At 39.9% G+C, this 25,611-nt stretch overlaps 1 protein-coding gene across 4 annotated transcripts in view; it reads left to right on the forward strand.

The window, feature by feature from the left end:
* SLC27A6 (solute carrier family 27 member 6) overlaps positions 1-25,611 on the forward strand; it is a 46,681-nt gene that overhangs the window by 13,077 nt on the left and 7,993 nt on the right. For 3 of the 4 annotated variants that reach the window (XM_036410438.2, XM_036410437.2, XM_036410435.2), the window contains exons 3-6: positions 3,643-3,801; positions 5,360-5,484; positions 14,978-15,172; positions 22,724-22,814. In XM_036410438.2, the coding sequence (XP_036266331.1) occupies positions 3,643-3,801; positions 5,360-5,484; positions 14,978-15,172; positions 22,724-22,814 (570 nt within the window). The remainder of the gene's footprint in view (positions 1-3,642; positions 3,802-5,359; positions 5,485-14,977; positions 15,173-22,723; positions 22,815-25,611) is intronic. The other variant, XM_036410436.2, reaches the window with a different exon arrangement.

A 25,611-nucleotide genomic window follows, 5' to 3' on the forward strand; every position in this document is an offset into this window, starting at 1 on the left:
TGCTCCTCCTCTGCGGCCTCCTCCCAGCCCGAAGAGAACAGCTTTTGTTCTTCAGGATTAAAACCAGCATGTTCTATACATTTGCACAACAGGTTGATAGCAAAGACATTGCTATTTTTTCATATGGTATTTATTTGTATTGAAATGATATAGCAGAGAAGGGAAAATTTTAGAAGTTTTAGAGTCTCCTTCACCAAACCAACTACACTGGGTACTTTTGTATCTTTCTTTATATAAACACCTCCATGTGTCTAAATAGAATCTTACTAGGCACATAAATAGATACAATCTATAAAGCATCTACTGATTTTCCTCATGGGAGGATGAGGGTTTTGTCTTCTTTTATCACCACTCTCTTTCTCCACTCGTTTCTTTCTCTCCTGAGCCGGCACTTTCTCTCCCCAGCATCACACTAATATGGTTTCACCATAAATTTTGACTCTATTAGTATCAGTATCATAACTTACTAAACACTATTTCTAGCTGAGCTCTACAGTGTAGCATAAGTATATTTCTTTCCTTTCCCATAAAACTCCCTCCGCCCTGAAATTAATCACTTTTTGTTTGCTAGCCTGGTCTCTTATGCACATATAACTTACTCATGATCTCCACTTTGTCACAAAGGTAACTCACCTTTGAAACTGAAAGGAGAGTCTGTATTTTATCAAGCCCCTGATTTTGGCCACCTCTTTTCCAGAGCCTTCCTCACTCTGCTTCAGTCTTGACCATTTACCCTCTTCTTGTCCTGGTTTCATTCTTCGCCATATTCCCAGGAATTCCCTTCAACTCTGATCTTTTTTCTGACCCCCTGATTCTTAGATCCTAAGTTTGTTTCCTGTTTTACTTTTCATTTTGTCGTTGCCCTGCTTTCAGTAGCTGTCTGATAAAGAGCGTTTTGGATGGAGGGTTGATCTTCACATGTCTGGAAATGTCTTATTTTTTTCTACCCTTACACTTGTTTGTATAGAAGCCAAATTAGAAATGATTTTTGTGCAGGAGTTTGAAGACATCCTCTATTACCTTGTGACTCTCAGTATACATATTGAGAAGTCCTTTTCTTTCTGGGATTTCTTATTCTTTATATGCAAACTGGTATTCTTTTTCTTTCTTTTGGAGGATTTTTAGAATCTTTTATGAGTTTTCATTAGTCTATAACATCATAGTGATTTATAGGGGGACTGGTCTTACTTATCCTTTTTGCTGAGAAATTTGCAAGCCTTTTTAGTCTAGAAAGTCATGTCTTGCAATTATAGTTACTTGAAAAACAAATTAAGTCCTACTTCCCTTCTCTTTCCTTTTCTATTTCTGATCTTCCTCCCCATTCCTTTCTTCTAGAACATTTGCTTGTTTGTTTATTCTTTTATCTTTAGAACTATAACTTTTGAAGATTGGCCCTCCTGGACTGAGTTATTAATTCTATTTTTTTTTCTATCTGTTTTCCTTCTCTTATCTTTTGATTTATTTTTTGAAAGATTTGTCTTCTAACCCTTGTGTTCTCTTAATATTCCTTTTTTGGCTATTTTTGTATATTGATATTTTATATCCTCATATCTCTTCAAATATTAATTATAATAACTTTTTGAAAATTTATCCTGTCTACCTTGTCTTCATTTTCTTCATCATCCTTTTGTTTTGGGTTTGTATTGGTCTCCAGCCTTTACCATAAAGGATTTCCTCAAATATTTGGTGACTTTTGACTGACAGTTAATACTTAAAGTACAGACATCAGAACACACAGAAAACACAGCACATGCTGACTAGATGCCTCTGTGTGCCCGGTGGGACCTGTGCAGTGAGTGGGTGGTTTCATTGTCCAGGACACTTTGTGGGGGGATTTATGACTGTCGGTGTCTCAGCTTTTACTGAGGGCTATTCCGATTCCTCAGACAAGGATCCGGAAGGAGGAAAAACTAGGTAAGGGTCAAAAGGAAGCTGGAGACTTTCCCTTCTTCCCCCTATTTGTCCAGTATCTCTCTTTCCTGCTGTTTCCAGAGTTACCTTTTCCAGAGAATAAATCTCAGATCATCTACCAGTGTGGAGGAAGCAATCTGGGGCTGTAATTTTATTTTATTTTATTGAATTTTAAAACAAATACCAAAAGCATATATTGACATTCTTGCACAATTAGTTTGTGAATGACCTATTATGCAAGGAAAGTTATTTAAATATCTTCTTTTAGCTCAAAGTCCTGAGCACCATGAGGTCTTATTGAGGCCAGAACAGAGCAACATACAGAATTAGGCATACAGAATTAGGCATTCATACTTTATGAATACAAAGCTATCAAAGAGTGTAACAAAATCACATTGAGCCTCAGTAAGTATTTGCTTTATATTTTTTTTTATAAAAAGCATTTCTCTTTCTCTCTTTCTAATATAAACTGACTAGAGTCCTGGTGCAGGAATTCATACACCAGTGGGGTCTCTCGGTCTGGCCTGCGGGATTGGGCCAAAACCAGCTCTCTGACATCCCTCCGAGGGGTCCCAGATTGTGAGAGGGCACAGGTGCACGGTCAGGGCCAGGGAAGGACATGGGAGGTTGGCCAGCCAGGGAAGAACCAGGGGAGGGCTCCAGGACGTGTCTGGCCTGTCTCACTCAGTCTTGATCAGCTGGACCCCAGCAGCAAGCTAACCTACCAGCTGGAGCATCTGCCCTCTGGTGATCAGTGCACATCATAGTGACTGGTTGACCAGTCGACTGTCTGCCTCCTAATGGTCAGTGTACATCATAGCGAGTGGTTGAGAGACCTTTGCATATCATTAGCATATTACACTTTGATTGGTTGAACAGACTACCAGAAAACCGGACACTTCGCATGTTAGGCTTTTATTATATAGGATGTTTTACAACTCAAACCCAGAACTGAATTAAATGATTGTAATGGTAATAAATATGAGAATTTACATCAATCAGTATGTCACCTAATATCATAAATATCATTAGATTTTCACACAAAAAATAAATGTATACTATTTGAAGAAAGTGTTGATGCAAGTTAGGAAGTGATGCAGCAAGTCGGGATTTGAAAAGTTACATGATGGGAGTAGAGTCGGCCTACGGGCCCTTTCTGTAGGTTATAAGGGAACCCTTATATTGATATGATATTGAATATTTCCTTACCATTCTTACTACTGCCAAGTCCTGATTGCCCAGGACCGTGACAATATTATATTCTGGGACCCAGGAACAAATTCAGTGTATTTGACTAAGAAAAGAATTGAGGTCAGTATTCATACCATTAACATCTGTGGGACCTGCAACACTATGTGATATCTTGATGAACAAGAGGTGAGTTTTACGTATATAGATTCTGTGTCAATGTAATTGCTTCATATACATAATTTCTATAAAGCTTCCTGTTTATAGTTCCATAATAATCTTCTACTCCATGAAGTTGCTGGTAAGCAACTTTCTGAGCCTTTTGTGGGGTTCTAATCAGCTTTCTTCAAAGCTTCACCTTGGTTCTCGGGTTCTTGGATGGATGTGATCCATCTGATTTCCTAAATCGTGTTGCTGTCATCTCTAATTCCATTCTTCGTGCCTTGCGGGATTACGTTGGCCATGGTTAGGTAGCCTCAAGGATGTCTAGGAGAGACTAGACTTCATTCCTATTACAGATGTGTGTGTTTTCTTTTCTCCCAGGTGTACCAAAAGCAGCTGTGATTACCCAGCTGCAGGCTTTAAAGGGTGCTGCTGGATTGTGGGCTTTTGGTTGTACCAGTGATGACATCATTTATATAACCCTTCCTCTATATCATAGTTCTGGAGCTATCCTGGGAATTGGTGGATGTATTGAGTTAGGTAAGTTGTTATTTTCTGTATGATACGTCTTCAAAATTTCTAATAATTAGAACTTGTATTTTTAAATTTTGAAACTCTACCAGAAGAATTCAGAATGGTTGGGTGCATATTGTGTAAGGATAGCATTTAATGATGTATACAATGTATTAAGAGCACACAATGTCATGATATGCTCAGTGTATTCCTGAAGTGGGGAGAGTAGTGCCCCAGGAGTCTGGCCGTGCAGATGGAGCTGGCTGTTGCCTGGGCTTTCTTCCCCATGGGATCGCTCCTCCTTTACTAGTCTACCGCGGCCTCCTTAAATGGTGATAGAAACCTTCAAAGAGAGTGAATGTGGAAGCTGCACAGCCCTTAGGGCTTACCCTCGGAAGTCACATAGATCATTTTACCTGCATGTTGTTGACCAAAGCAAGCCACAAGCCAATCTGGTTTCAGAAACTGAAAGGTTGGGAAATAGACCCTGTCTCAGTAAGTTTAACATGCCAAACTTACACTGGCAAGTTAAGTGTGTAATAAGAATTGCTGAGGCTGTGTACACCAGCAGTGTGCCCCAGACACCAAATAAGTCAGTTGGTGGTGCTTGCGACACAGTTATGTGTCCCATAAACATACTGAGGTTATGTGTCTGTTACCAGCTTTTCCTGAAATTATATATACACTTAGAGGCCTGGTGCACAAATTCGTGCATGGGTGGGGTCCCTCGCAGTAGGCTGTGGGGATCAGGCCCCAGCTCATGCCCCCAGGCTTGCAGGCCCACAGCCCGGCCTGGCACCGCACCCTCACCTACTCCACCATCCTGCCTCCAGGGTGATCGATCAGGGCAGGAACCTCCCCTCCCCACCCTCCATCCCCTGCCCAGCTCCCTCAGTGCCTGGGAGCTGGGAGGCAGCCTCTGCCCCCGCCACCACCGCTGGTCACCATCTGCAGGGCAATCAGTGGGGCCATTAGGCCCTCACTCACACCCACCACCCGCTCACCTGCTCCACCATTCTGTTGTGTCCTGGTCCCACTCTCATCAGGGACCATTGAGGCCTGGAGTGCCTCCACTGCTGCCCGCTGCCAATGCCACATCACTGATGCCCGCCATGTTCCATGCTGCCCCCTGGTGGTCAGCACATATCATAGCGAATGATTGAACTAGTCTCCCAGTCAAACTCCCAATGCAATGACTACCCAAGGGGACAATTTGCATATTAGGCTTTTATTATGTAGAATAGAGATCATTTACTACTGCTTATATGTCTAAAGTACTCTAAAGTAACTTTTTAGGGTAGCATACTTAGAATAGGATCAATGTCCACAGCAAGTAAAGATGAAGGTCAAATCATTAGAGCTTTTCTTTCGGACACATTCATGTGACCTACAGTAGCTAAAGTTAGGTTTTGCAGTCATCAGTGAGCTTTTTATTGGAGCTGTCTTAGTAACCCCCTTACTCTCAACCTCAAGATATGGACTGTAAGATTAATGTTTTCAAATGAGCTTGATATAAAGGCCACTGCTGGATTATAAAATCCCTTGAACTTTCTACATAGTACCCTTTTTTTGCCTCTTCTCATAGGAGCTACTTGTGTATTAAAGAAGAAATTCTCAGCAAGCCAATTTTGGAATGACTGCAAAAAGTATAATGTGACCGTGTTTCAATATATTGGAGAAATTTGCCGTTACCTTTGCAAACAACCTAAGGTAAGAGTAATCATTCTCATGGAGAAAAAGTAAATCCAGAAAGAAAAGTATTGAAAGAAAAAGTAATTTTTGTTTGTTATACTTTATCTTCTTCCAGAACATAGTTTAGCTGACTTACACAGATAAATGGACTTACCCCAAGATAAAATGAATGCAAAGCAAATCAGGAAAAAAAATAAAAGGAGTGTTATGGAGGGTGCACTGTTAATGAGCTCAGTGTTGTGGCGGAAAAGGCAGACCTGCAATTCTGTTCTCTTCATGTTTAGACTGATGGCAATCTCCGTGTACACAGCATGCATCTGATTATGAAAAGAGATGCATGCTATGTTTACAGAAAGCAATTATTCCAAGGTTGAATTAAATAATCTTTCTAAATGCTGTTTAAAAAAAAAAACACACAACTAACAACATGTATTTTACTTGTTTTTCTATTTTTGTTTTGTTTTGAAAAAGTGACTATAATAGAATATCTTTTTGCTTGTTTTTTTCTTTAAATGTAAAAAAGAAATTTTGCTTTGACTTACACTTCTCTTCCCACCTAAAGCAATCATCCCCACAGAGTTTTGATAAAATGCCTCCTTCTGAAAGTAAACAGGCAGAGAATTGCAACAGCCTGAAGTTTTTTTTGTTTTTTTTTTATTAATTTGTTTGTTTTGCTGCCTTCAGAAGTTATTTTTATTTTCCTGGTCTCATCTGTATTTCAAGATGCTTTTTTTTTAACTGTCTGAATTTCTGAACATTTTTGAGGATACAAAGAAATGACTCGAGTCAACACCATCCCTTAAAGAAGGGTGATAGAGAATTCTCCCCTTAGAGACAGCCTGCCCTGGCCTCTGAGAAACCCCCTTTCCAGAACAGGGCGTTTCCCACTCGTCACCTTTGCCGTCATCACGCCAGTGTGAGGCCTAGAAGGCGGGCTGGATGCCTTCTCTGGCCAGCTAAAATAAGGAATCCTTCCTTTACCCACAGCACAGCTGAAATGAGATTGCAGACATTTATATAAAACTTTATTAAAGATATGGGATTACACAAGGGACATAAACACAGAAAAAAGAATATGACACTGAATAATCTTACTGACAAAATGCTTTTATTTATCTTAAGCTTGACGTTTACTAGGGACAGGCCTCCTGTTTAACGCCTGGCCTACCGCGTTTGGCAGAAGCCTGTTATCTTCACTCTGTTTAGTAAGGAGTGCTTCAGCAGCTATGGATTTCCTGGACCCATAGCTAAGCTAGGGAGTCCCAGAGAAATCTTTTAGATGGCTTTTAACCTTTATTCTCTTCAGGGAGATTCCCATTATCAGGATTGTGATCTTACCTGAAGAGTCCCAATGGAAGCATTATAATGCCACAACCTGGCATATTTTCTCTCCTAGTTTTCATTGCACTCTTTGGTAATATGATCTCCGGACTGAGTTAATTTAAGGAATTAATCTCCTGCAGTAAGATAAAGGCCATGGTCCATGGTGGGCACCATCTAATGAACTTCCCCACGGCCTTTCTAACTGTCCCCCAGCCACTCCCATTTCCTCTCAGCCTTTAATAGAAACATTAGCTTTTGCAAGGTCCTTGCTCACTAAGTAGTAATTGATGGTTGAATACATGCATTTATTATTGTCCTAAAGTTTTACCTTCTTGTATAATGCTGCAATTAGTATCTTCATGCAATATAGTCAGTACAAGGGTCTCAGAAGTGAAAGTAGGGGATATCTAGCGGACATGGATATTTTGGTGATTTTTATGGAATATTTCCAGATTGCATTTCAAAGTGGTTGAAGTGAATCTAAACAATGTGGAAATATGCCTATTGCACAGTCTTTTATCAGTACTGGGGGCATTAAAAATAGTATGCTAGAGATCTCAACCCTTCCTGAAGCTTCCTCAAAAGTGTCTGAAGGGAGGAAAAGGGGAAATAAGCCAGTCCTGATGGCCCACTCTTTCAAATAGGGTGGATAAAGCCCAATTTGCTTGGGCTTCTTAATAATAGTTTATTTTAACAAAGAATGCCTTGAGTTGTTTTGTTTTTTAATGGGGAAAAGATTATTTAACTTTATTTATAATTTTATAGGCTAGAAATAAGCATATATTTAATCTATTAAGATTACTGGCAAGGTATGATAGTGTTAATAAAGATATTAATAGTTTGTCATAGTTTCTATGAATCTTCTTCAAGGTGTTTTCCTTTGAAGTTTTTATGAAATGAAATTTCTTTTTTACCTCTGTGAAGTAGTAATGCACAAATTTTGAGGAAATTAGATAATTTAGAGAACTGAGCATTGAAAAAGAATTCCTGACTGCTTCAGTTAATTAAATATTTTAACTCTTAGATAAGTTATTTGAAGGAAAGACGGTGTTTGTGAAATAATCTCTAAGCGCTTACTTGTAAGCAGGAGCAAGGGAAATAAGTATAGCTTTGCCCGAAGGAAAGCTTAACCGTTTTTCCTAAGCAGAGATGCACTGTATTCCTAATCTCTTTGTTGGGCTCACACAGAACAAGTACAGGCAGTTCTTGGCATTAAAGTTTAGGCAAAGGGGAGCCTTCTGTCATGACATCTTATCTTTTTAAGAACTTGCTTTTTGCTGCCCAGTATTCATTCCTTTCAAAGAGCTCCTAGGAAGTGGCTGTGCCTACTGTGCAGCCAGAACAGCAGTGGCTTTGGGTAGGGCCAGAGAGTGAACAAGTGATGTGGTCCACACCCTCAATGAGCTAAAATTAATTGTCTCATAAGCCACGGTTTGAAGTCCCATAGACATTCATTTAAAATAAATGCTTAAGTAAAAGAAAGCAAAACCACACATTCTCTGAATATATCCAGATTCGTTGTGATGTCAGGGTAAGTAATATATTCCAAAGGAGATTTACCTTCAAGGAAAATCAGTCTGAGTTGAGTGTTTATATATACTAGTAGATGTATAGAAACACCCTACACCAAAACCGGTTTGGCTCAGTGGATAGAGCGTCGGCCTGCGGACTGAAGGGTCCTGAGTTGAACTCCGGTCAAGGGTATGTACCTTGGTTGCGGGCACATCCCCAGTGTGGGGGTTCAGGAGACAGCTGATCAATGATTCTCTCTCATCGATGTTTCTAGCTCTCTATCCCTCTCTCTTCCTCTCTGTGAAAAATCAATAAAATATATTTTAAAAACAAAAAACAAAAAAATTCCCTAAGATTGGCTTTCCTTGGCAAAAGTATTTATCCACCCCGCACCCAATCCCGACTTTTTTCTCTTTTTCAAAGCTCCAGTTGCAAAAGTTCCTTTGGCATAAACACTGGCATAAACATTTGGCATGTTTATGCCAAACTGGTGGCAGCAGCACTGTCCTTTAAAAAAAAAAACACGAAAAAACAAGGTACTGGCTCCTCTTATTCACGGAGCAGTGAGGTAACTATTCTCACTAGTGTGGGCGGGGTCTAATTTTAAAAATCACGCATATGTGTGAAGCCTACTTTTCAAGCTAATATCATACTTTATCATTTAGGCTATGGACAGGGTGTCCCATAAAAATGTATATACACTTTAACAGCTGATAGCTCCATGTTGAAAATGAAGTGTATTTTAATAAACACTGCCTTTATAATTATTCAAAGTGTGTGTGTACATTTTGGGGGACATCCTACACATATTTTCTGTAAATTATACCACCACCCCCCCTTTTATTTATTTATTTTTTTATTTTTATTTTTTTTTCTTAAAATCTGAGAGATTCACGGGGAGCCAGGAAGGATCCTTATAACTCTGGGTTATTTTGTTACAGTGCATTAAAACTTAAACAAAATGGGCCCGGCTGGAGACAGACTGACCACAATGGCAGGGCCTTCTCCCAAGATAGTCTTCAGACTGGCAGGCTCACAACCCCGTCTAGTCAGGGCTTGTCTTTAGATTAGACTCGCATAAACCAAAATCAAAAATGCCAGTTTATCGCTTTCAATTGTCTCCATGGCTCAATCTTCCTTATTTTTCTCACCTCTAGTGTTAGAGAGCCCGGGACTCCACAATCATACATTTCTCTCCTCTCTTTCCTCCTTCCCTGGACACGTTCCTGGCAGCACATACCTTCCACAACCCAACTCTACATCTCCAGCCCAGTCTTCTCTCTGGATTTCAGGTTGTCTATGTCTGGATTCCCACTTAATCGCTTCACTTAGAAATCTCATTGACGTCTTTTGTCAAAAACGGCGAGGGCCTAACTTTTCACCACCTCCATTAAAATGTCCTCCTTGCCACCCTGACCTTCTCAGTTAATGACAACTCCATCCTTCCAGGTATTCAGTCACAAAACCTCTGGGATTCCCTTGAAATTTTTTTTTTCTCACACCCCAGTCTAATTCATGAGCAAATCTTGCAGATCCTACTTTCAAATATATCCACCGTCAAACTTCAACCTACCTCTACCTGTTACTCTCATCTCAGTCAGCACTGCTTCCTGCCTCTAATTTTAGCAACAGCCTCCTCCTTACTCCACATCTGGGGTAGTCGTTGATATGATTCTATTAAAGTGCACCTCAGATTATGTCACTTCACTACCCAGATCCCTCAGATGGTTTACCTGAAAGAAAATCCAAATTCCCGTAGCATGGACCACACGCTCTAAGTAATCTGCTCCCCTGCTGGGACCTCCCCTGACCCCGTCCCCTCCCCCCCACCACACACACACTGTGCACGCCGCTGCAGCCTCGCCGGCCTCCTTGCTTTTCCTTCACGGCACCAGGACTGCCAGTTTCACCCCCAGCGATCCCACCCTCTAACCCTCCTAGCAAGTGCCTTGTCTGGCCACAACCCTTATTGATGTCTGGTATGGTCAGCTTACCAACTCAGGTGGGCCCCAAACGCTCCCTTTGTTCTGTTGATGCCACCAGGAGAATATGAGCAGACTTGTGGCTCACGTGACAAGGCTTTCTGGGGAAGGCAGGGTGGGATCCCAAGCATGTCCCAAAACGGCTGGAAGGAGACTGGTCCAGCTGTCGCTGCGATAAGCAGGCGGCGCAGGGGCGAGGAGTCCTGTGATGCAGAACTGCTTGTGGTACCAGCGGGAGGAGCACGGGGGGCTTTCTAATTAGCTCGCCAGATGTGGGCAGAGAGGAGAGGGGCCTGGCGGGTGTGGCTTCAAAGTCATCAGTAGTCAAACATCAAGAATGGAGCCAGGCGCTTCATTACGATGTGTGTCTCCTCGTCTCCTTTCACCGCTGTATTTTCCTTCATATAAGCTATTAGCCCATGACACATTACCCCTACATCACCCACACACACGACACGTTTCAGGAAAGCAGAGGGTTCATGTTTTGTCTCTATATAATTGTGTCCTCAGTACCGACAGTGGTGTCTGGCATAGAGTAGGTGCTCAATGAAAATTCGTAGAATTATATTTTAGAAATCACGTACTATATATTACAAGCCCAGTTGCTGGGAGACTCATGTGCTCAGGACCAACCCAGTCTTTCCCAAGTCCTAGACCTGCAAGGGAAGTCGGTTATAGTCAGGAAGTCGGAGTTCCTAGGGAGGACAGAAGCTAAGAGGGAGTTTAGATAAATCAGAGTTGCGTCATCACATGGAGGGAGCCAGGCCATTGCTGCATCCAGCTCACAGCTCCTGGGCACCTGCCCTTTCAGAACATTTCATTCATGAATCCTGGCTGGGGCTCAGGTTACCCTTTTCCTGGATTTCCTGGGAAGAGAAAGCTCCCTTGGAGTCTACAGTGTTGTTTTTTAAGGTTTTTTGGTGTTTTTTTGTTTTTTTTGTTTGTTTGTTTTTTCAGGTGAATCAGCACAGCCATTCAGATTAGAGGCAAGTCTTGCAGACTCTATGGGCTGCTCTTTCTTTTAAGGCAACTTTGAAATGTCTCTGGTCTGTTTTCCTTCCACTCTCAGTTCCCCCCAGGGCTGCCAGGGGAGAAAGCACCTGTTCAGAGTACAGCAATACCATTACTATTACAGCTAGAAAATGAGCGTGAAATTAGCCCACAGTGTGCTTGCGTTTTGCTGTAATACTTGAGATCACAGGGGTCTTTTCAAGCTATTGTTTATGCCTTAAGATGACTTGTGAACTGATGGCTGTCATCTCTGAAACCGTGGCCTGCCCAGACCCAGGCTGCAAAGGCAGCATGACAAAGACTTCCAGGGCAGGCCAGATCCGCACGGGCTGTGTCCTGGGCTCCCACCCTCTCCAAAGAGCCCCCCCCCCTCTCCCACTGCCATGTCTTTTCTGCTTCAGTGTAAGAAATTCTGCTGTTTTCTGTAGGGGGGGGGGGGGTGAAGGATAGGGGTGCCCCAGGATTCTCCGATACCCTGTTTGTATTCAGTGTTATTTTGTACCTATTCTATAATACCTACTTGACTTGCTATCAATATGTTTTCGATGTATATTAATGTCTGTAAAGGTAGCAAACTGTTCGAATGTGTAGTTACTGTTATGGGGTATATTGGTGTGCGTATGTAATTATCACTGAGTTTTAAGAAAAAGAGGTCTTTCCTTAAATAGAATCAAGATGGAAGAATTATAATCCCTAACAAACGTTGTTAATATATTTTATTTTTTTAAATATATATTTTATTGATTTTTTTTACAGAGAGGAAGGGAGAGAGAGAGAGAGTTAGAAACATCGATGAGAGTCATTCATCAGCTGTCTCTTGCATGCCCCCTACTGGAGATGTGCCCAAAACCAAGGTACATGCCCTTGACCGGAATCAAACCCGGGACCCTTCAATCCACAGGCTGACGCTCTATCCACTGAGCCAAGCCAGTTTAGGCTGTTAATATATTTCAGATGATCCTTTAGGAATTAGATCACACTTTTGTTTCAGGCATTAAGCAGCTAGTTTTCCAGGGTTGAAGGCAGAAACGATTTGCCCCTTTGTTTCCACTATGAATTTATGTTTCTTTTCTGTCTTCCCATCCGTTAACAAACAGTACAGTCTTTGTTTACTGAGAAATCAAAGTTGATACAAAATTACCCTTATCATGCTGCTGACTCTCCTTGTTCATTCTCCTGACCGTAACCTACATTCCTTCCCTTCTCATCTTTTACCGGGATCACTTCAGCCACTGTTCTCCCCCTGCCCTCCTCCCCATCCATCATGCCATTGCACAGAAATGCTAGGCAGGTAGTTGTGGGTCTCTTTGTTTTTGTTTTGCTTTAAGGCTCATCTGACGGATATTTTGCCCACCTGCCAACATGTTCAGTGTGCCTAAGAAACTCTCCACCCCTTGTACAAAGAAAACAAACTCCCAGTTATTTTCAGTAAGATAGATCCCTTCCTAAGAGAGATAAATGAACATACGTGGGGATCTGAATGAGAACGCTTAATGAACCAATATTTGTAACACCGATATGTTGTCCATTAACCAGGTGGTGCTGGGCGTGTGTTAATAGTAAGAACTGTTGGTTGTTTTTACTTCGGGGGTTCGAAAGCTGTGTCTGTTTTGTGGGTCATACGGTCTCTGTCACAACTACTTAATTCTGCCTCTGTTGCAAAAGCAGCAATAGGCAGTTCATATAAATAGGTATGACTAAGTTCCAATAAAACTTCATTTATAAAAACTGGAGGTGGTCCACATTTGGCCCCTATAATCTATAGTTTGCTAACCCTTAATTTAGATTTTATAACATCTTATTGTATATATATTTTAGGTAAAATTTCCATCCCTTTGTAAACTTTTTTTTTTTTTTTTTTTTTTTTTTACTTCTGGGTTTTCTTTCCTTTCTCTCTTTTTGTGTGTGTTTGTACCAAAAATAATGATATATTTTGGGTGATAGGGCTTCAAATAATTTTTACATTATTATTTATATACTATTTTTATTTATATGTATTTATTTTTACTTACAACTTAGTTCTGATAATTGGATTTTCCATACCAATTACATCATTTTGGATGAATGGTTATTCTTACTTAGTAAACTTGTGTAGCTAAAGCCCACACAGGTTAAAGTCTATGGGACTTGGTTTATAAATCACCTTCTTATCCGTTTCCAGAGTGTGCCAACACATTTTATAAATAATATTGCTTACTAAAACTCACCTCTGACCTGAAAAGCACCCAGCAGTTATTCCATATTAACGAGTTCTCTGTTCAGACAGAACAAATCCTAAGATTTGCGACACTAGTGTTTTACATAGAAAATGCAATGGGAAGTCCAAGAGCTAGTTCCTGCTGGGTGGAGCAGCATCTGGCATGCCCAGAGGTGGGAGCTGGGCAGACTCCCCAGAGTTCTAGTTAGTGGTAGAAAGAAATCCTTTGTTTTGGAAGGAGCTGCTGCTTTGAGTGAGGGTTTTTTATTCCCTTTATCTGCAAAATATTTATCTTAAATTCCTTTGGTGTGGGGCCTATGCCTGCAGCAGCAATTCAGACTGTTATTTCCAATGTATCCATAGTCTTAGCTGTCTCTTACTTCATTTTTATTTTATCAAATTGGTTTATTGAGTAGTTCTCTCAAGATAAACAGTAGCCTCCTGCTATCAATATTTTGCCTTTGCAAGGAACATGAGGGTGTATATGTATTTTCAAATAAGTGTTCTCATTATCTCAGATGAATACCGAGAAGTAGAATTGCTGGATCATTTGGTAGTTCTGTATTTAATTTTTTAAAGAAACTCCACACTGTTTTCCATAGTGGTTGCAATCCACTCTAGAAATCCCATTATCAGCACACTTTCCTCCAATTCCTCTCTAATACTTACTTCCTATCTTTTTTAAAGTAGTCTTTCTAACAGGTGTGTGAAGTGAGGTTATGATTTTTGATTACTGTAATATTCATATTAATTAATATAATGCTTGTTGAATGTAGAATAAAATGTAGTTATAATTATTTAAATTCTAGCATGATTTAGAAATAAAAATATAAGAATAATGCACATTTTAAAATATAATAATTACAAGTAGTAATCATATATTTGCAAACCAAATATTATAGTGGTTAGATGACCTCAATTCATTGTTTACTATATGCTAGGCATGACGCTTAACTGTATACTGCAGTGTAGTATAGGTGAGATTAATAGGTATTATTGTCAGCTTTTGCAAATGAATAAATTGAGAATCAAAATAGTATTCAACCTCTTGTTCAAAGGTATATAGACAATGTATACCTTTGAGTATACTATAAGATACACTTAGTGTATATACTGATAGAGCTAAGAATACAAACTCCAGTATATTTCATAATTTTTTTTTTAGTAATGCTTTTTTCCCCCCTGAAATATACTTTTTTCCTTACTGATCTTTATCAAAATAAGATTTCAATAAGCTGGAGTTTAGAAAGAGCTTTTCTCACATATGGGGAAATAAAGGTTTATTACTCTGGGCCAGGTTAGTTTCATTAGATTTTGAACATGATTCTGCAACAGATTTACATGGTTGGGGTTTTTTTTTTTTACTTTCCTTTCATTATTGCACATACACAGCTTCTAGGTATTTACCATTTGAGTAATAGTAATGAAAGAAAGAATTGGGAACCTAGAATTAATAAGTTACAAGTAAAATATTTTCTTCTAACAGAGAGAAGGAGAAAAGGATCATCAGGTGCGTTTGGCAGTTGGAAATGGTGTGCGGAGTGATGTATGGAGAGAATTTTTAGACAGATTTGGAAATATCAAGATGTGTGAGCTTTACGGAGCTACTGAAGGAAACATTTGTTTTATGAATCACACTGGGAAGATTGGAGCAGTCGGGAGAACAAATTTCTTTTACAAAGTAAGTACCATATTTTCTTTACAAATATTTTGAGACCTGATGACCTCTCTTCTAGCTTTGTGCTTATACCTTATGGTAAGTATTATCAGGTTTTGTTTTGTTTTTTAAGTTGAGAACTTCTATGAATAAAGTAGCCTCTAGGCAAATTATAATACTAGAGATTATGAAAACCTCAACCTTTGATGTTTTCCCTCTCATATGAAGATAATGATACCTAATTCTTTTGTTCAGTTTTCAGATTTAATGATGTCAATATGAATAGTAAGCATAGATCCTGACATATACTAATTTGACTCCATTTTCCTTGAGTATTTTCAATCCACTATTTCTATTTGCCTTTCATTTTTCATCAGTCAAAACTTATGTATAGGCTTCTAATATATGGTTTATTCTAAAATTTTATCAAGATACCACTAAAATGTTAAAAGTAGCCAAAAGATCACCTTCTTCAAAGTAAAAGACTTATAGCTGATTCTTCAACAGCAACATGGTACACAAAAAATAGTAAACAGATATCTTCAACTGAGTTGGGGAAAATAATTGTCAAAATAGAATTTGTACTCAACAATATTTTTAAAAAAATAAAATTGAAAATAGTCTCAAAATTTATATAACCTCAAGGGAAAATAAGTTCAGAATCATGGTAGGAAATTGTACTTATAGCTTTTTCAATATTTTATAGAACAAACAAAAAAATGTCAATGATATAGGATATTTGAATTATACAATGAACAAACTACTTGAACTAATGGACATATTTAGGACACTACATCTAAAAACTGCAGAGTATCCATTTTTTTCTAGCACTTGTGAAAATTCACAAAGATTATTGTTCCACTTAGGGAATTCCAGCAAATTTCAAAATATTTAATTTATATGGATTATGGTCTCTGACAACAGTTTAATGAAGGTAAAAGTATATTTTTTATATGCCAGCTAGATCATTTCCTATGTATTTGGAAATAAAACATCTCTACATTTTCATGACTTAACAAAATACCAGAAATTAGAAAAAAAAAATGAGCTAAATCATAATGAAAATGTTACATTTCAAAGTGGGTAGACTCAAAAAAGAACAGCTGAATATTAGTGGGCTAAATATCCATTTCTATAGTGTTAATTTTTAAAAACAAACTCAGATAATTAAAAGGAAGGAAATAATAAAAACCATAAATTTAAAAAATAGTAAAACATTTAATGTCAAAAGAGATAAAAATATGCTGTCAACTGAAACTAACCCAAAATAACATTGAATGTACATTATAATTTAAAAAATTTTTAATATATAAAATACATAATTTTTAAAAAGTAAAAAAAGTAGACTCAAAGCTAATATAAATTGCCCTAATGTTTGGAACCTAAAGAAGGTTAATGCATTCTTTGGGATTTTTAAGGATCTTGTTGTCCTGCCAGAAGTGCATTGGCATTCTGAATAAAGGTAATTGAATTATACAATTTTGGGGAAAGTAAGTGCTAATATTAATTGAGTTTTACATCCCTTACAGTTAATTTTTCTCAACTCATTGAACTAATTTCATTAAAAATTGGTATTTATATTAAAAGCTTCTTTAGTGAAGCTGAGTCACTCCAAAGTAATCATCTCACAGAGTACAATGAATAATATTTGTATTTCACTATTGGCTTGACTTAATTTTAATTTTCTGATATCTCAAATTCCCTGTCAGACTATAATCTATATATGTAAAAGCCTAATGTGCTAAGTGTCCCACTGATAGGTCGACTGCTCGACCAGTTGCTATTATGCACACTGATCACTAGGGGGCAGACTCTCCAACCAGTAGGTTAGCTTGCTGCTGTGGTCCGGACGATTGGGACTGGGCTGGAAGGGCTGGACATGCCCAGGAGCCAACCTCTGATGGTTTCTCCCAGGCCTCTAAAATATTTGTTCTAATTAATTTCCTTTCAATGTGCATGGATTCATGCACTGGGCCTCTAGTAATGTCAATAATGTAGGAAGTCATGATTGTCTCCAATTTATTTAGAAAACTTCTGTTTTTCCATTCATTTTAAGTTTTTTTCCAGTCTGGAAATGAAAGAAGAAAAAAAAAAGTACCTAATATTATATGAATTCTGTCTTTTATCACTTCATTCACATATTGTTTTGTTCCATAGCAGGCAATCAGAAAAAATCAGACCAGTAACTCTTTCATAATTGTGTAGAGAGATTTGATAAGTGTGTCTCAGAGAGGAATCAGCCTCTCAACAGAGATAGGATTTTATAAGTGAAGGAAAAAGAAAGCAGCAAAACAGTTTCTATGACCCAAATGTCCTTCTTGTGTGCTATACTTACTATTTAAAAGCAAGAGCCTGAAGGGATATGTGTCCCATATACGCTCCCAAAGCAATCAATATAAAAAATTTTGTGACAACTCATTTAAGAAAAAAAGCCAAGAAAAAGTTATGGACTGCCTTCCTGGGGAAGGAACAAACATGAAATCCCTAGGGGAAATAAAATTTAAAAGGGAGGTGGGGAATGAATCTAAATTAAAAGGCAGCTGAAAAAATATGGACATCAAAATAGTAAGTCCTCCAAAATGGCCTAGAACCAAAAATGAACTCACAGAAAGAGAAAGTAAACAATCCCACTTACCACTGCAACCAAAAAGTTAAGATACCAAGGAATAAGCTTAACTGAGGTGGTGAAAGACATGTACTCAGAAAACTACAGGCCATTGAAAAAAAGGGAGAGAGGAATATATAAGCAAGTGGAAGAATATATCGTGTTCATGGATTATTAGAATCGATATCATTAAAATGCCCCTACTACCTAAAGCAATCTGTAGATTCAATGCAGTCCCCATTAAAATACCAACAGCAAATTTCACAGACCTAGAACAAACTCTTCCAAAATTTATATGAAAAGAAAAATGGCCAAGAAAATTTTTGAAAAACAATTTTCTATAGATTCAAAAACTGCATTAATATTCTCCTTAAAAATAAGAGCTTAAAGCAGAGGAAATTTCAAGGAAAAGATAAATTAACAAACAAGTTGCCAGAAACCAATTACTGTTTCACTAATAGAGAGATGTGGTCAGGAAGCCAGGAAGGCTGTCAACAACATTCATTGCTCTAACCGCCCACCCGTTAGTTGGGACATAGTTCACTGAAGCAGCCTCCACCTCTGCCCTGTGTAAATTTCCGTTATTTCGTGCCTAAGTGCTATGGGTGTTTCCCCAAAGCCTCAATAAAAGGGATGGCAGGGCCAGAGCAGTGGGTAGTTCTCCCACTAGAGTTGGACTACCGCCTGGCCCTCCATAGCGCCAAATTAAATTTCTTCTAGTCTCTTTTCATTTGTGTGCAGCCCTTCTCCAGAACCCAAACCCTGAACCGGGACCCTGAACCATGCAGGACGTGAAAGGGGATCCCACAGGAGTTGGAAAATAGACATACTCATCTCAAAAAAAAAAAAAAAAAAAATCAATAGAGAGAAAAAAATGAAAATATTACAGAGATTACCACCACATTAAAGGACTTAAAATAAACAGGACTGTAAACATGGTTAGGGAGCAAGAGCAATGGGATTAAGGGGTCACACAAACAATAAAAAGAGTATTCATATCCTATATAATAAAAGCCTAGCAACTTAACAGCATAATGACCAGAACAACCAGTCGGCCAGTTGCTATGACGTACACTGACCACCAGGGGGAAGCTCCTGCATTTAGCGTCTGCCTCCTGATGGTCTGTGCACTACCACAGTGAGGGTGCCACTCAGCTGACAGGGATGAGTGGCTGCGAACCCCAGGCCAACAGGCAGGAACCTAGGCTGCGATCCTCATCTCCTCACCCCAGGCTCCTCCTCTTCGCTCCCTGCTACCTCCTCCAGACGGCCGCAGGCTATGCAGTGCCGCCACCGGGCTCTCAGAACTGACCCTGGAGGCTGGGAGGCAGGTTCGTGGCCATGGGGCTGAGGCCTACTCCGCTGCCTCTCAGGCTGTGTATGGGCCCTGGGCCCGGGCCAGGCCAGGTCCCCTGGGGAGGTGAGTGCTCCAGCTCCGCGGAAGATGCCGGGCCAGGGAGCAGTCGCTCAGAGGGCAGCGCACAGCCGTTTGGCAGATGGCGATGAGCAGCACTCCCACAGCGGGATGATCCCCCCAGGCCATGCCCCGCACCAGTGCACCAATCCTGTGCCCCCAGGCCTCTAGAAATAATATAAAATAAATTGACAGCCAAAACCAGTTTGGCTCAGTGGATAGAGCAGCAGTCTGCTGTGGACTGAAGGGTCCCGGGTTAGATTCTGGTCAGGGGCATGTGCATTGGTTGTGCGCACAACCCCGGTGTGTGTGTGGGGAAGGGGGGGGCGGTGAGGGGAGGGGTGCAGCAGGCGGCTGGTCCATGGTTCTCTCTCATTGATGTTTCTAGCTCTCTATCCCTCCCCCTTCCTCTCTGTAAAAAAATCAATACAATATATTTTAAAATAAAAATTAACAAAGTAGATTTTGAAAACAGACCATGACTTGATATATACTTAACTTGTGTTCCTGCAGGGGGAAAAAATCAAAGAGATAATTATTTGAAACATAATAGAAGAAAACTTCCTTAAAATAAAGATTTGAATCATTAGCAAAAGAGCACATTTTATTCCAGGGGTAGGAGGGATATGGTACAGAAGGATCATCTGAAAAACATATCCTGGTGGAAATATCAAACATAAATTAAAGGACCATGTTGGATTTGTTGAGGCAGAAAAAGCAAAGGATGCACATCGTGTAGGGTGAAAATGTACACGTGCATATTTACTTAGGAAATAAAGTGTGGCACCTGCTTTTCTGTAACATTGTGGAGCCTCTTGAAGGCAAGGGAAATAGAAATGCCTCTGGCTGAGACTTAATGCTCTGATCCTGGTGATTTCTAGAAGATGCTGTGATATATTTAAATTTCATTTATATCATGAAATTACCCAATTTCTGACCACCAAGTCCCCTGTACCTGCCAACAGGCGCATTGAACGGTGATTGGGTGTGGCGCGAATGTCACCCAGGCAGGTAGCTGCCAAATTAATTTAAAAGAAATAACCCTAAAGCTGATGACACCAGAGGCTGGGCAAATTTTTCAAAATATAAAGCATATTAAAACAGGAGGAAAAAGATTGGATAGCGAACAGGGCTCTGTTCTTGTTTGGCCAAATCGACAAATGCAGTTCTGAAACTTCTGGAATCTTCTTACCAGTCATTGGGCAAGTGGCCGATATCCAGTTACTCAGTTACAAAGACCAACAAGATGCAGGCTTGCATTTTAGTAAAGAATCCTTTATGTCTGGAATAGTAATATGTTTTTCTTTGCAACCACTTTCATTGGACCTCCTCTTAAAATGGGATAATACTAATTACTTTATAGGGTGATTTAATGATTAAATTAAAAACTGCTCCTAATTCCTTAGCACAGTGGCAGGCTCACAGTAAGTCAATATTAGTTGTTCTCGTTTACATTTTAATCCAGATAATGAATTGTGATTCTAGTTACATGCTGGTTTTACTAAGATTAAAAACCAGAGATATTTGTGTTTAGTCTTTGATAAAAATAATACTATTAATCTCACTCACCTTTTCCCTCTTATTCTATACTAGGAGCCTAGTGCATGAATTCATGTACCTTGAAAGGAACTGTGGGCTGCGAAGTTGTGATAGGCACATGGGCAGGTCTCATCTGATCCTCCACACCCCTGCCTGGCCCCTCCCAGTGCAACTCCCGGTCCCCAGTCTGCCAGCCTCCCCACCCCCACCACCGCCACTCCCACACGCTAATATCGAATAGCACTGTTCCGCTAGGAGCAGTTGGGGCCAGCCCCAGCTGCTGCTCTGATCTTACCTCAGGAGCAGGGAAGGTGGAGAAGCCCTCTGGGGCAATCCAGGCTGGCAACTGCTGATGGCACTGAGTAATCAGGACCGACACCCAGTGATCGGGACCGATGCCAGGCACTGGCAGCGGGTGCAAGCACTGGCTTCAGTGCTGGCAGCAGGCGCGAGCGAGGCCAGCATCAGCAGCAGGTGCAAGCGCCGGGCAGGACTGCAGCTCGTGGGAGCAGAGAATTTTCAGGAACCACCAGAAGCTCGCCCTGATGACAGCACCCTTCGTGTAGCACCCCCTCACCTGCTCCACCATCCCACATGGCCAATGCCCGCCATGTTCCACACATGCCCCCTGGTGGTCAGCACACGTCATAGCGACCGGTTGATCATTTGTTTCAGTTGTTCTGCCATTCGGTCTATTTGCATATTAGTCTTTTATTATATAGGACTAGAGGCCCAGTGCAGGAAATTGGTGCACTCAGGGCAGTCCCTCAGCCCGACCAGCACCTTATTGCAGTCTGGGAGCCTTTGGGGGATGTCCGACGGACAGCTTATGCCCCCTCAAGCCAAAAGTTGGACATCCTTAGCACTGCCACAAAGGTGGGAGAGGCTCCCACCACCACCACTGCGCTCACCAGCCATGAGCCTGGCTTCTAGCTGAGCAGCATTCCCCTTTGGGAGTGCACTGACCACAAGGGGGCAGCTCCTGTGCTGAGCATCTGCCCTCTGGTTGTCAGTGCGCATCATAGCAAATGATTGTTGGGTTGATTTGCGTATTAACCTTTTATTATATAGGATTTGTTCATTTCTTTCATTCGTCTAGCCCTCCTCCTTTTTCTCTCTCTCTCCTATTTGTCCTTCCTATTTTTTTTTTCACTTCATTTTATTTCCTCTATTTTAGTTTACTATTTTCTAGTTCAGCTTAATAAGATTGCTTATTTGATCAATCAGAGAAAACCTCAATTTTATTAACTATAAAATGAGGGGGTTTGGATTGAACCATTCTGTAGTTCTCTCTCCCGGGTCAGGTTTTAGTGGCTCTGTGAATCAGCATGACATGGTAATCATGACCATTTCAGGAGGGGGCCAACTGGAAACATTTGGGGACGAGGAAAGTTGTCCAAGAAGCTTGATACCCAATGTGATCAGGATGTTCCGACAAGTTTGCCATCTCACACCACAGGAGTGCACAGAAGTTCTGAGCGCTGCCTCAGGGACATTAGGTGAAAGGCCTGGGGGGAAGATCTAAGTGTCAGAGAACAAGTACCTTCTGGGCACCTGTCCCTTTTCAAGGGATTATAAATTAAAAATAGACAATGAGCCCCTTATATTCACATAGTTTACATTTTAGTTCTAACAAAACGTTCCCCTTCGAGGGATGTTCTGAATGACTGCAAAAAGGAGAAGGCAAGGCAGTGGTGCTGCTCCCGGTAGTTAGTCGAGTATGCAGTTGAGTGCAGGGATTGCTTGCATTCTCTCACTCAGGATAAAAGTTAGGAATGTTTGCCCAGGTGTAATGGGCAACAAGAAAGAAATGAAAGTAAATGCCAGCACATGAGTGCTGTTTACTCACACCTTCAATTCCGATGTTCAAATATTTAATTTTGCATCAGTAAAGAGTCCGTGTTTTAATAAATTCACATTCTAATTCACTGTTTCAACATAGTACAAAATCTTCTACCCATAGATGTCACTGCACAAATAACTAAGTCTTGTTTCCGTTTGATTTTTGTCTCTGCAGTTGTTTTTCACTTTTGAGTTGATAAAGTATGATTTCCAGAAAGATGAGCCCATTAGAAACCAGCAGGGCTGGTGTAGTCATGTAAAAAAAGGTAAGATTCTTATATTTGAAGATGTCACCTCAGGCATGGTTTCTGAATTTCCTTTTAAATTTAAATTTAGAAAAGAGAGAATGATTATTTCTAGCAGGTAATGTGACTTAACTGGAATTTCAATGTAGGTAGGATGGTTTAATTATTAGATGTTAGAGGCCACAAATGAATCTCTCAGATGCTAAATTATTAAAATTTAAAAGGGATTACTGTTGGCTTCATGGTTTTCTTAATCGACCATTTACTTCTGCTTTGTGACAGTGGCATATGTCCAATGTCCTATATCACCAACGTTAAAATGAACGACTTAATTTAACATTCTGGGTGCAGTGGGAAATCAGGCAGACTTTAATTTAAATCTGGGCTTTCACATTTAGAAACTGCACCGCTTTGGGAAGGTCACCCGGCCTGTCTGAGCCTTATTTTCTTCACATGTAGAGTAGAGGTGACGACACTTACTCCGTGATTTGAGATGATGTGTGCAAAGCCCTGCTGGGGGGCCAGGCGTGTGCTTGTCAGCCCCTCCCCCTCTTTCTCCCTTTCACTCCTCCTCCTCCACCAAGGTAGGCTTTCTTATAATTTTTATTGAGAAATTTTTGTTTTGTTTTGTTAATCCTCACCAGAGGATATTTTTTTCCATTGATTTTTAGAGAGAATGGGAGGGAGGGAGAGAAACAGAGAAACATCAATGTGAGAGAAAGATGTCAATTGGTTGCCTCCTGCCAATGCCCCAACCATGGATGGGGATCAAATCTGCAACCGAGGCACATGCCCTTGACGGGAATCGAACTCAGGCCGGTGTTCTATCCACCGAGACAAACTGGCTAGGGCTTTAATTGGAAATTTTAATGAAGAAAGTGCCCCAATTAACTTGCTGCTGCGTGTCATCAATCTAGAAAATTAAATGTAGAGATGTGCACTTAAAATTGTTTAGCAGACCAGACTGAATAAATCAGGCCAAACTTACATTTTACTGTCTAAGAATATGTTGAAACTACATTTCAGAGATGATTTCCTTTAAATCTTTTCTTCAGATGTGGAGGTAGATGCTGCAAAACTGGTTTTTGTTTTGCTTCGTTTTTCCTAGCAGCTGAAAGTAAAGAAAAAAAATTACAAATCTTATCTATTAAAAAACAGATTTCCCAATCCTCTGAAAGTCAAGCCTGGGGATATTTATCAAATATCTTTCCCTAAATGAACTCTATAGATAGTATTCAAAAGAAAAGCCATTTCTAAGAAACTTCATTTCAACACACCCTGCTAGTTAGTGTGTGGGGTTTTTTTTATTATTATTTTTTTTATAATTACAGTAATATCTGATATTAGAACTTGAATCCCAGAACTGCTTATTACTATTTTGCAGTTCTAATTAAAGGTTACTAAACATTTTCTTTTCTCATTAAGGCATTGTGTCTTGCATAAATTGCCTGTCAATGACAGATAAGAATACACTATGACCTTTCAAGCATTTGCAATAATTGGTTTCTTAGGGAAGAAACTCACTTGCGTCCTGAAAAAGAAAAACAGCATAAAATTTAAGGGAAAGGTGAGGCTTGAAAATCCTGAATTAATTAGAGGGAATGCAGACCGATGGAACAGGCAATGAGAAGAGGCATTGGAGTCAGGGTGTCCTGGTTAAAAACTCCAGCCCCACAATTGGCTGCTTGCGGCACTGGGCAAATTACTTTTTCTCCCTCCGTTTTTCAGCTGTAAAGTAGGGTTATAGGAGGCCTGTCTTACAGGTTTGTGATGAGAATCCAGTGGGATGCATACGTTAAGTGTTCAGAATAGTGGCTGGTCCCCAGAAATTGCTCAATAAGTGTAAAAATGAAGTTGATTATGATGATGATAATGATGGAGATGATGATGATGATGATGATGATGATGATGGGGTTGGTAATGACAGTGACCCTGAGGGGCCTCTGCTGTAGCAAAGCAGGCTTGTTTTGGCCATTGGTTTGTGAGCCTTTAGAAGCCAGAATATCCAGAACGAGGAGGAATAATTGGCAGTTGAATAAAAAGTTTAAAAAAAAAAAAAAAAAAGCTGGACTTGAACCCATTTAACTCATCACAAAGATGTTCACTCACTTCACAAGGAGCAAAACAAGTCACCAATAGCCTGGAAATTGTCTGGGGCAGCGATTGCTGTTCTCCTTGTCTTCCACCCTTCTCCTGGAAGTCATTTCTCACCTTGCAGATTGCTGGCCAAAATCTGGATTCATTTGAATAAATGTTATTGAAAAATTACTTTTGATAATGTGTCTGTAGTAAAACTAATAAATTTCGTGTTTCATCTCTTGCCCATCGAGGGTTACCAAACTAACATACCAGAGGAATAAGACATTTTCCTAAACTTCTAGTAACATATTAATTATATCAGAGATAGTATTATACAAAAACCTGGTTGCAAAAATTATTGAGACTTGAATTTGATTACTAGGCTCATTCCTGTCTATCTGTTGGACTCTGGTCCCTAGTTTCTTCCCTGTGAAATGGCGATTATAATTATTAATTTCGAAGCATTTCTGTAAAGAATAAACAAAATGGCAGTTTCGGGGCTTGCTACATAGTAAGTGCCCAGGAAATATTGCTGATATCATTTCCTTTTTAAAATTATTACTATGGTTGTTATTTATAGAATTTCCATTATGAGCAGAGGTAAAATCTGCATAATCCAAAAGAAAAGTAGCCATCGCTCTAACCAGCCAGGATGTAAAATAAATTTAATATGCTTTCTTCACATTCCATTTCCTTTTTGTTAGTTTTCCCAAAATAATTACATTTGTGGCAGACGGTG

The sequence above is a fragment of the Pipistrellus kuhlii genome, unplaced genomic scaffold, assembly GCF_014108245.1.
Source record: "Pipistrellus kuhlii isolate mPipKuh1 unplaced genomic scaffold, mPipKuh1.p scaffold_m20_p_4, whole genome shotgun sequence".
In the NCBI taxonomy this organism is placed as follows: domain Eukaryota; kingdom Metazoa; phylum Chordata; class Mammalia; order Chiroptera; family Vespertilionidae; genus Pipistrellus; species Pipistrellus kuhlii.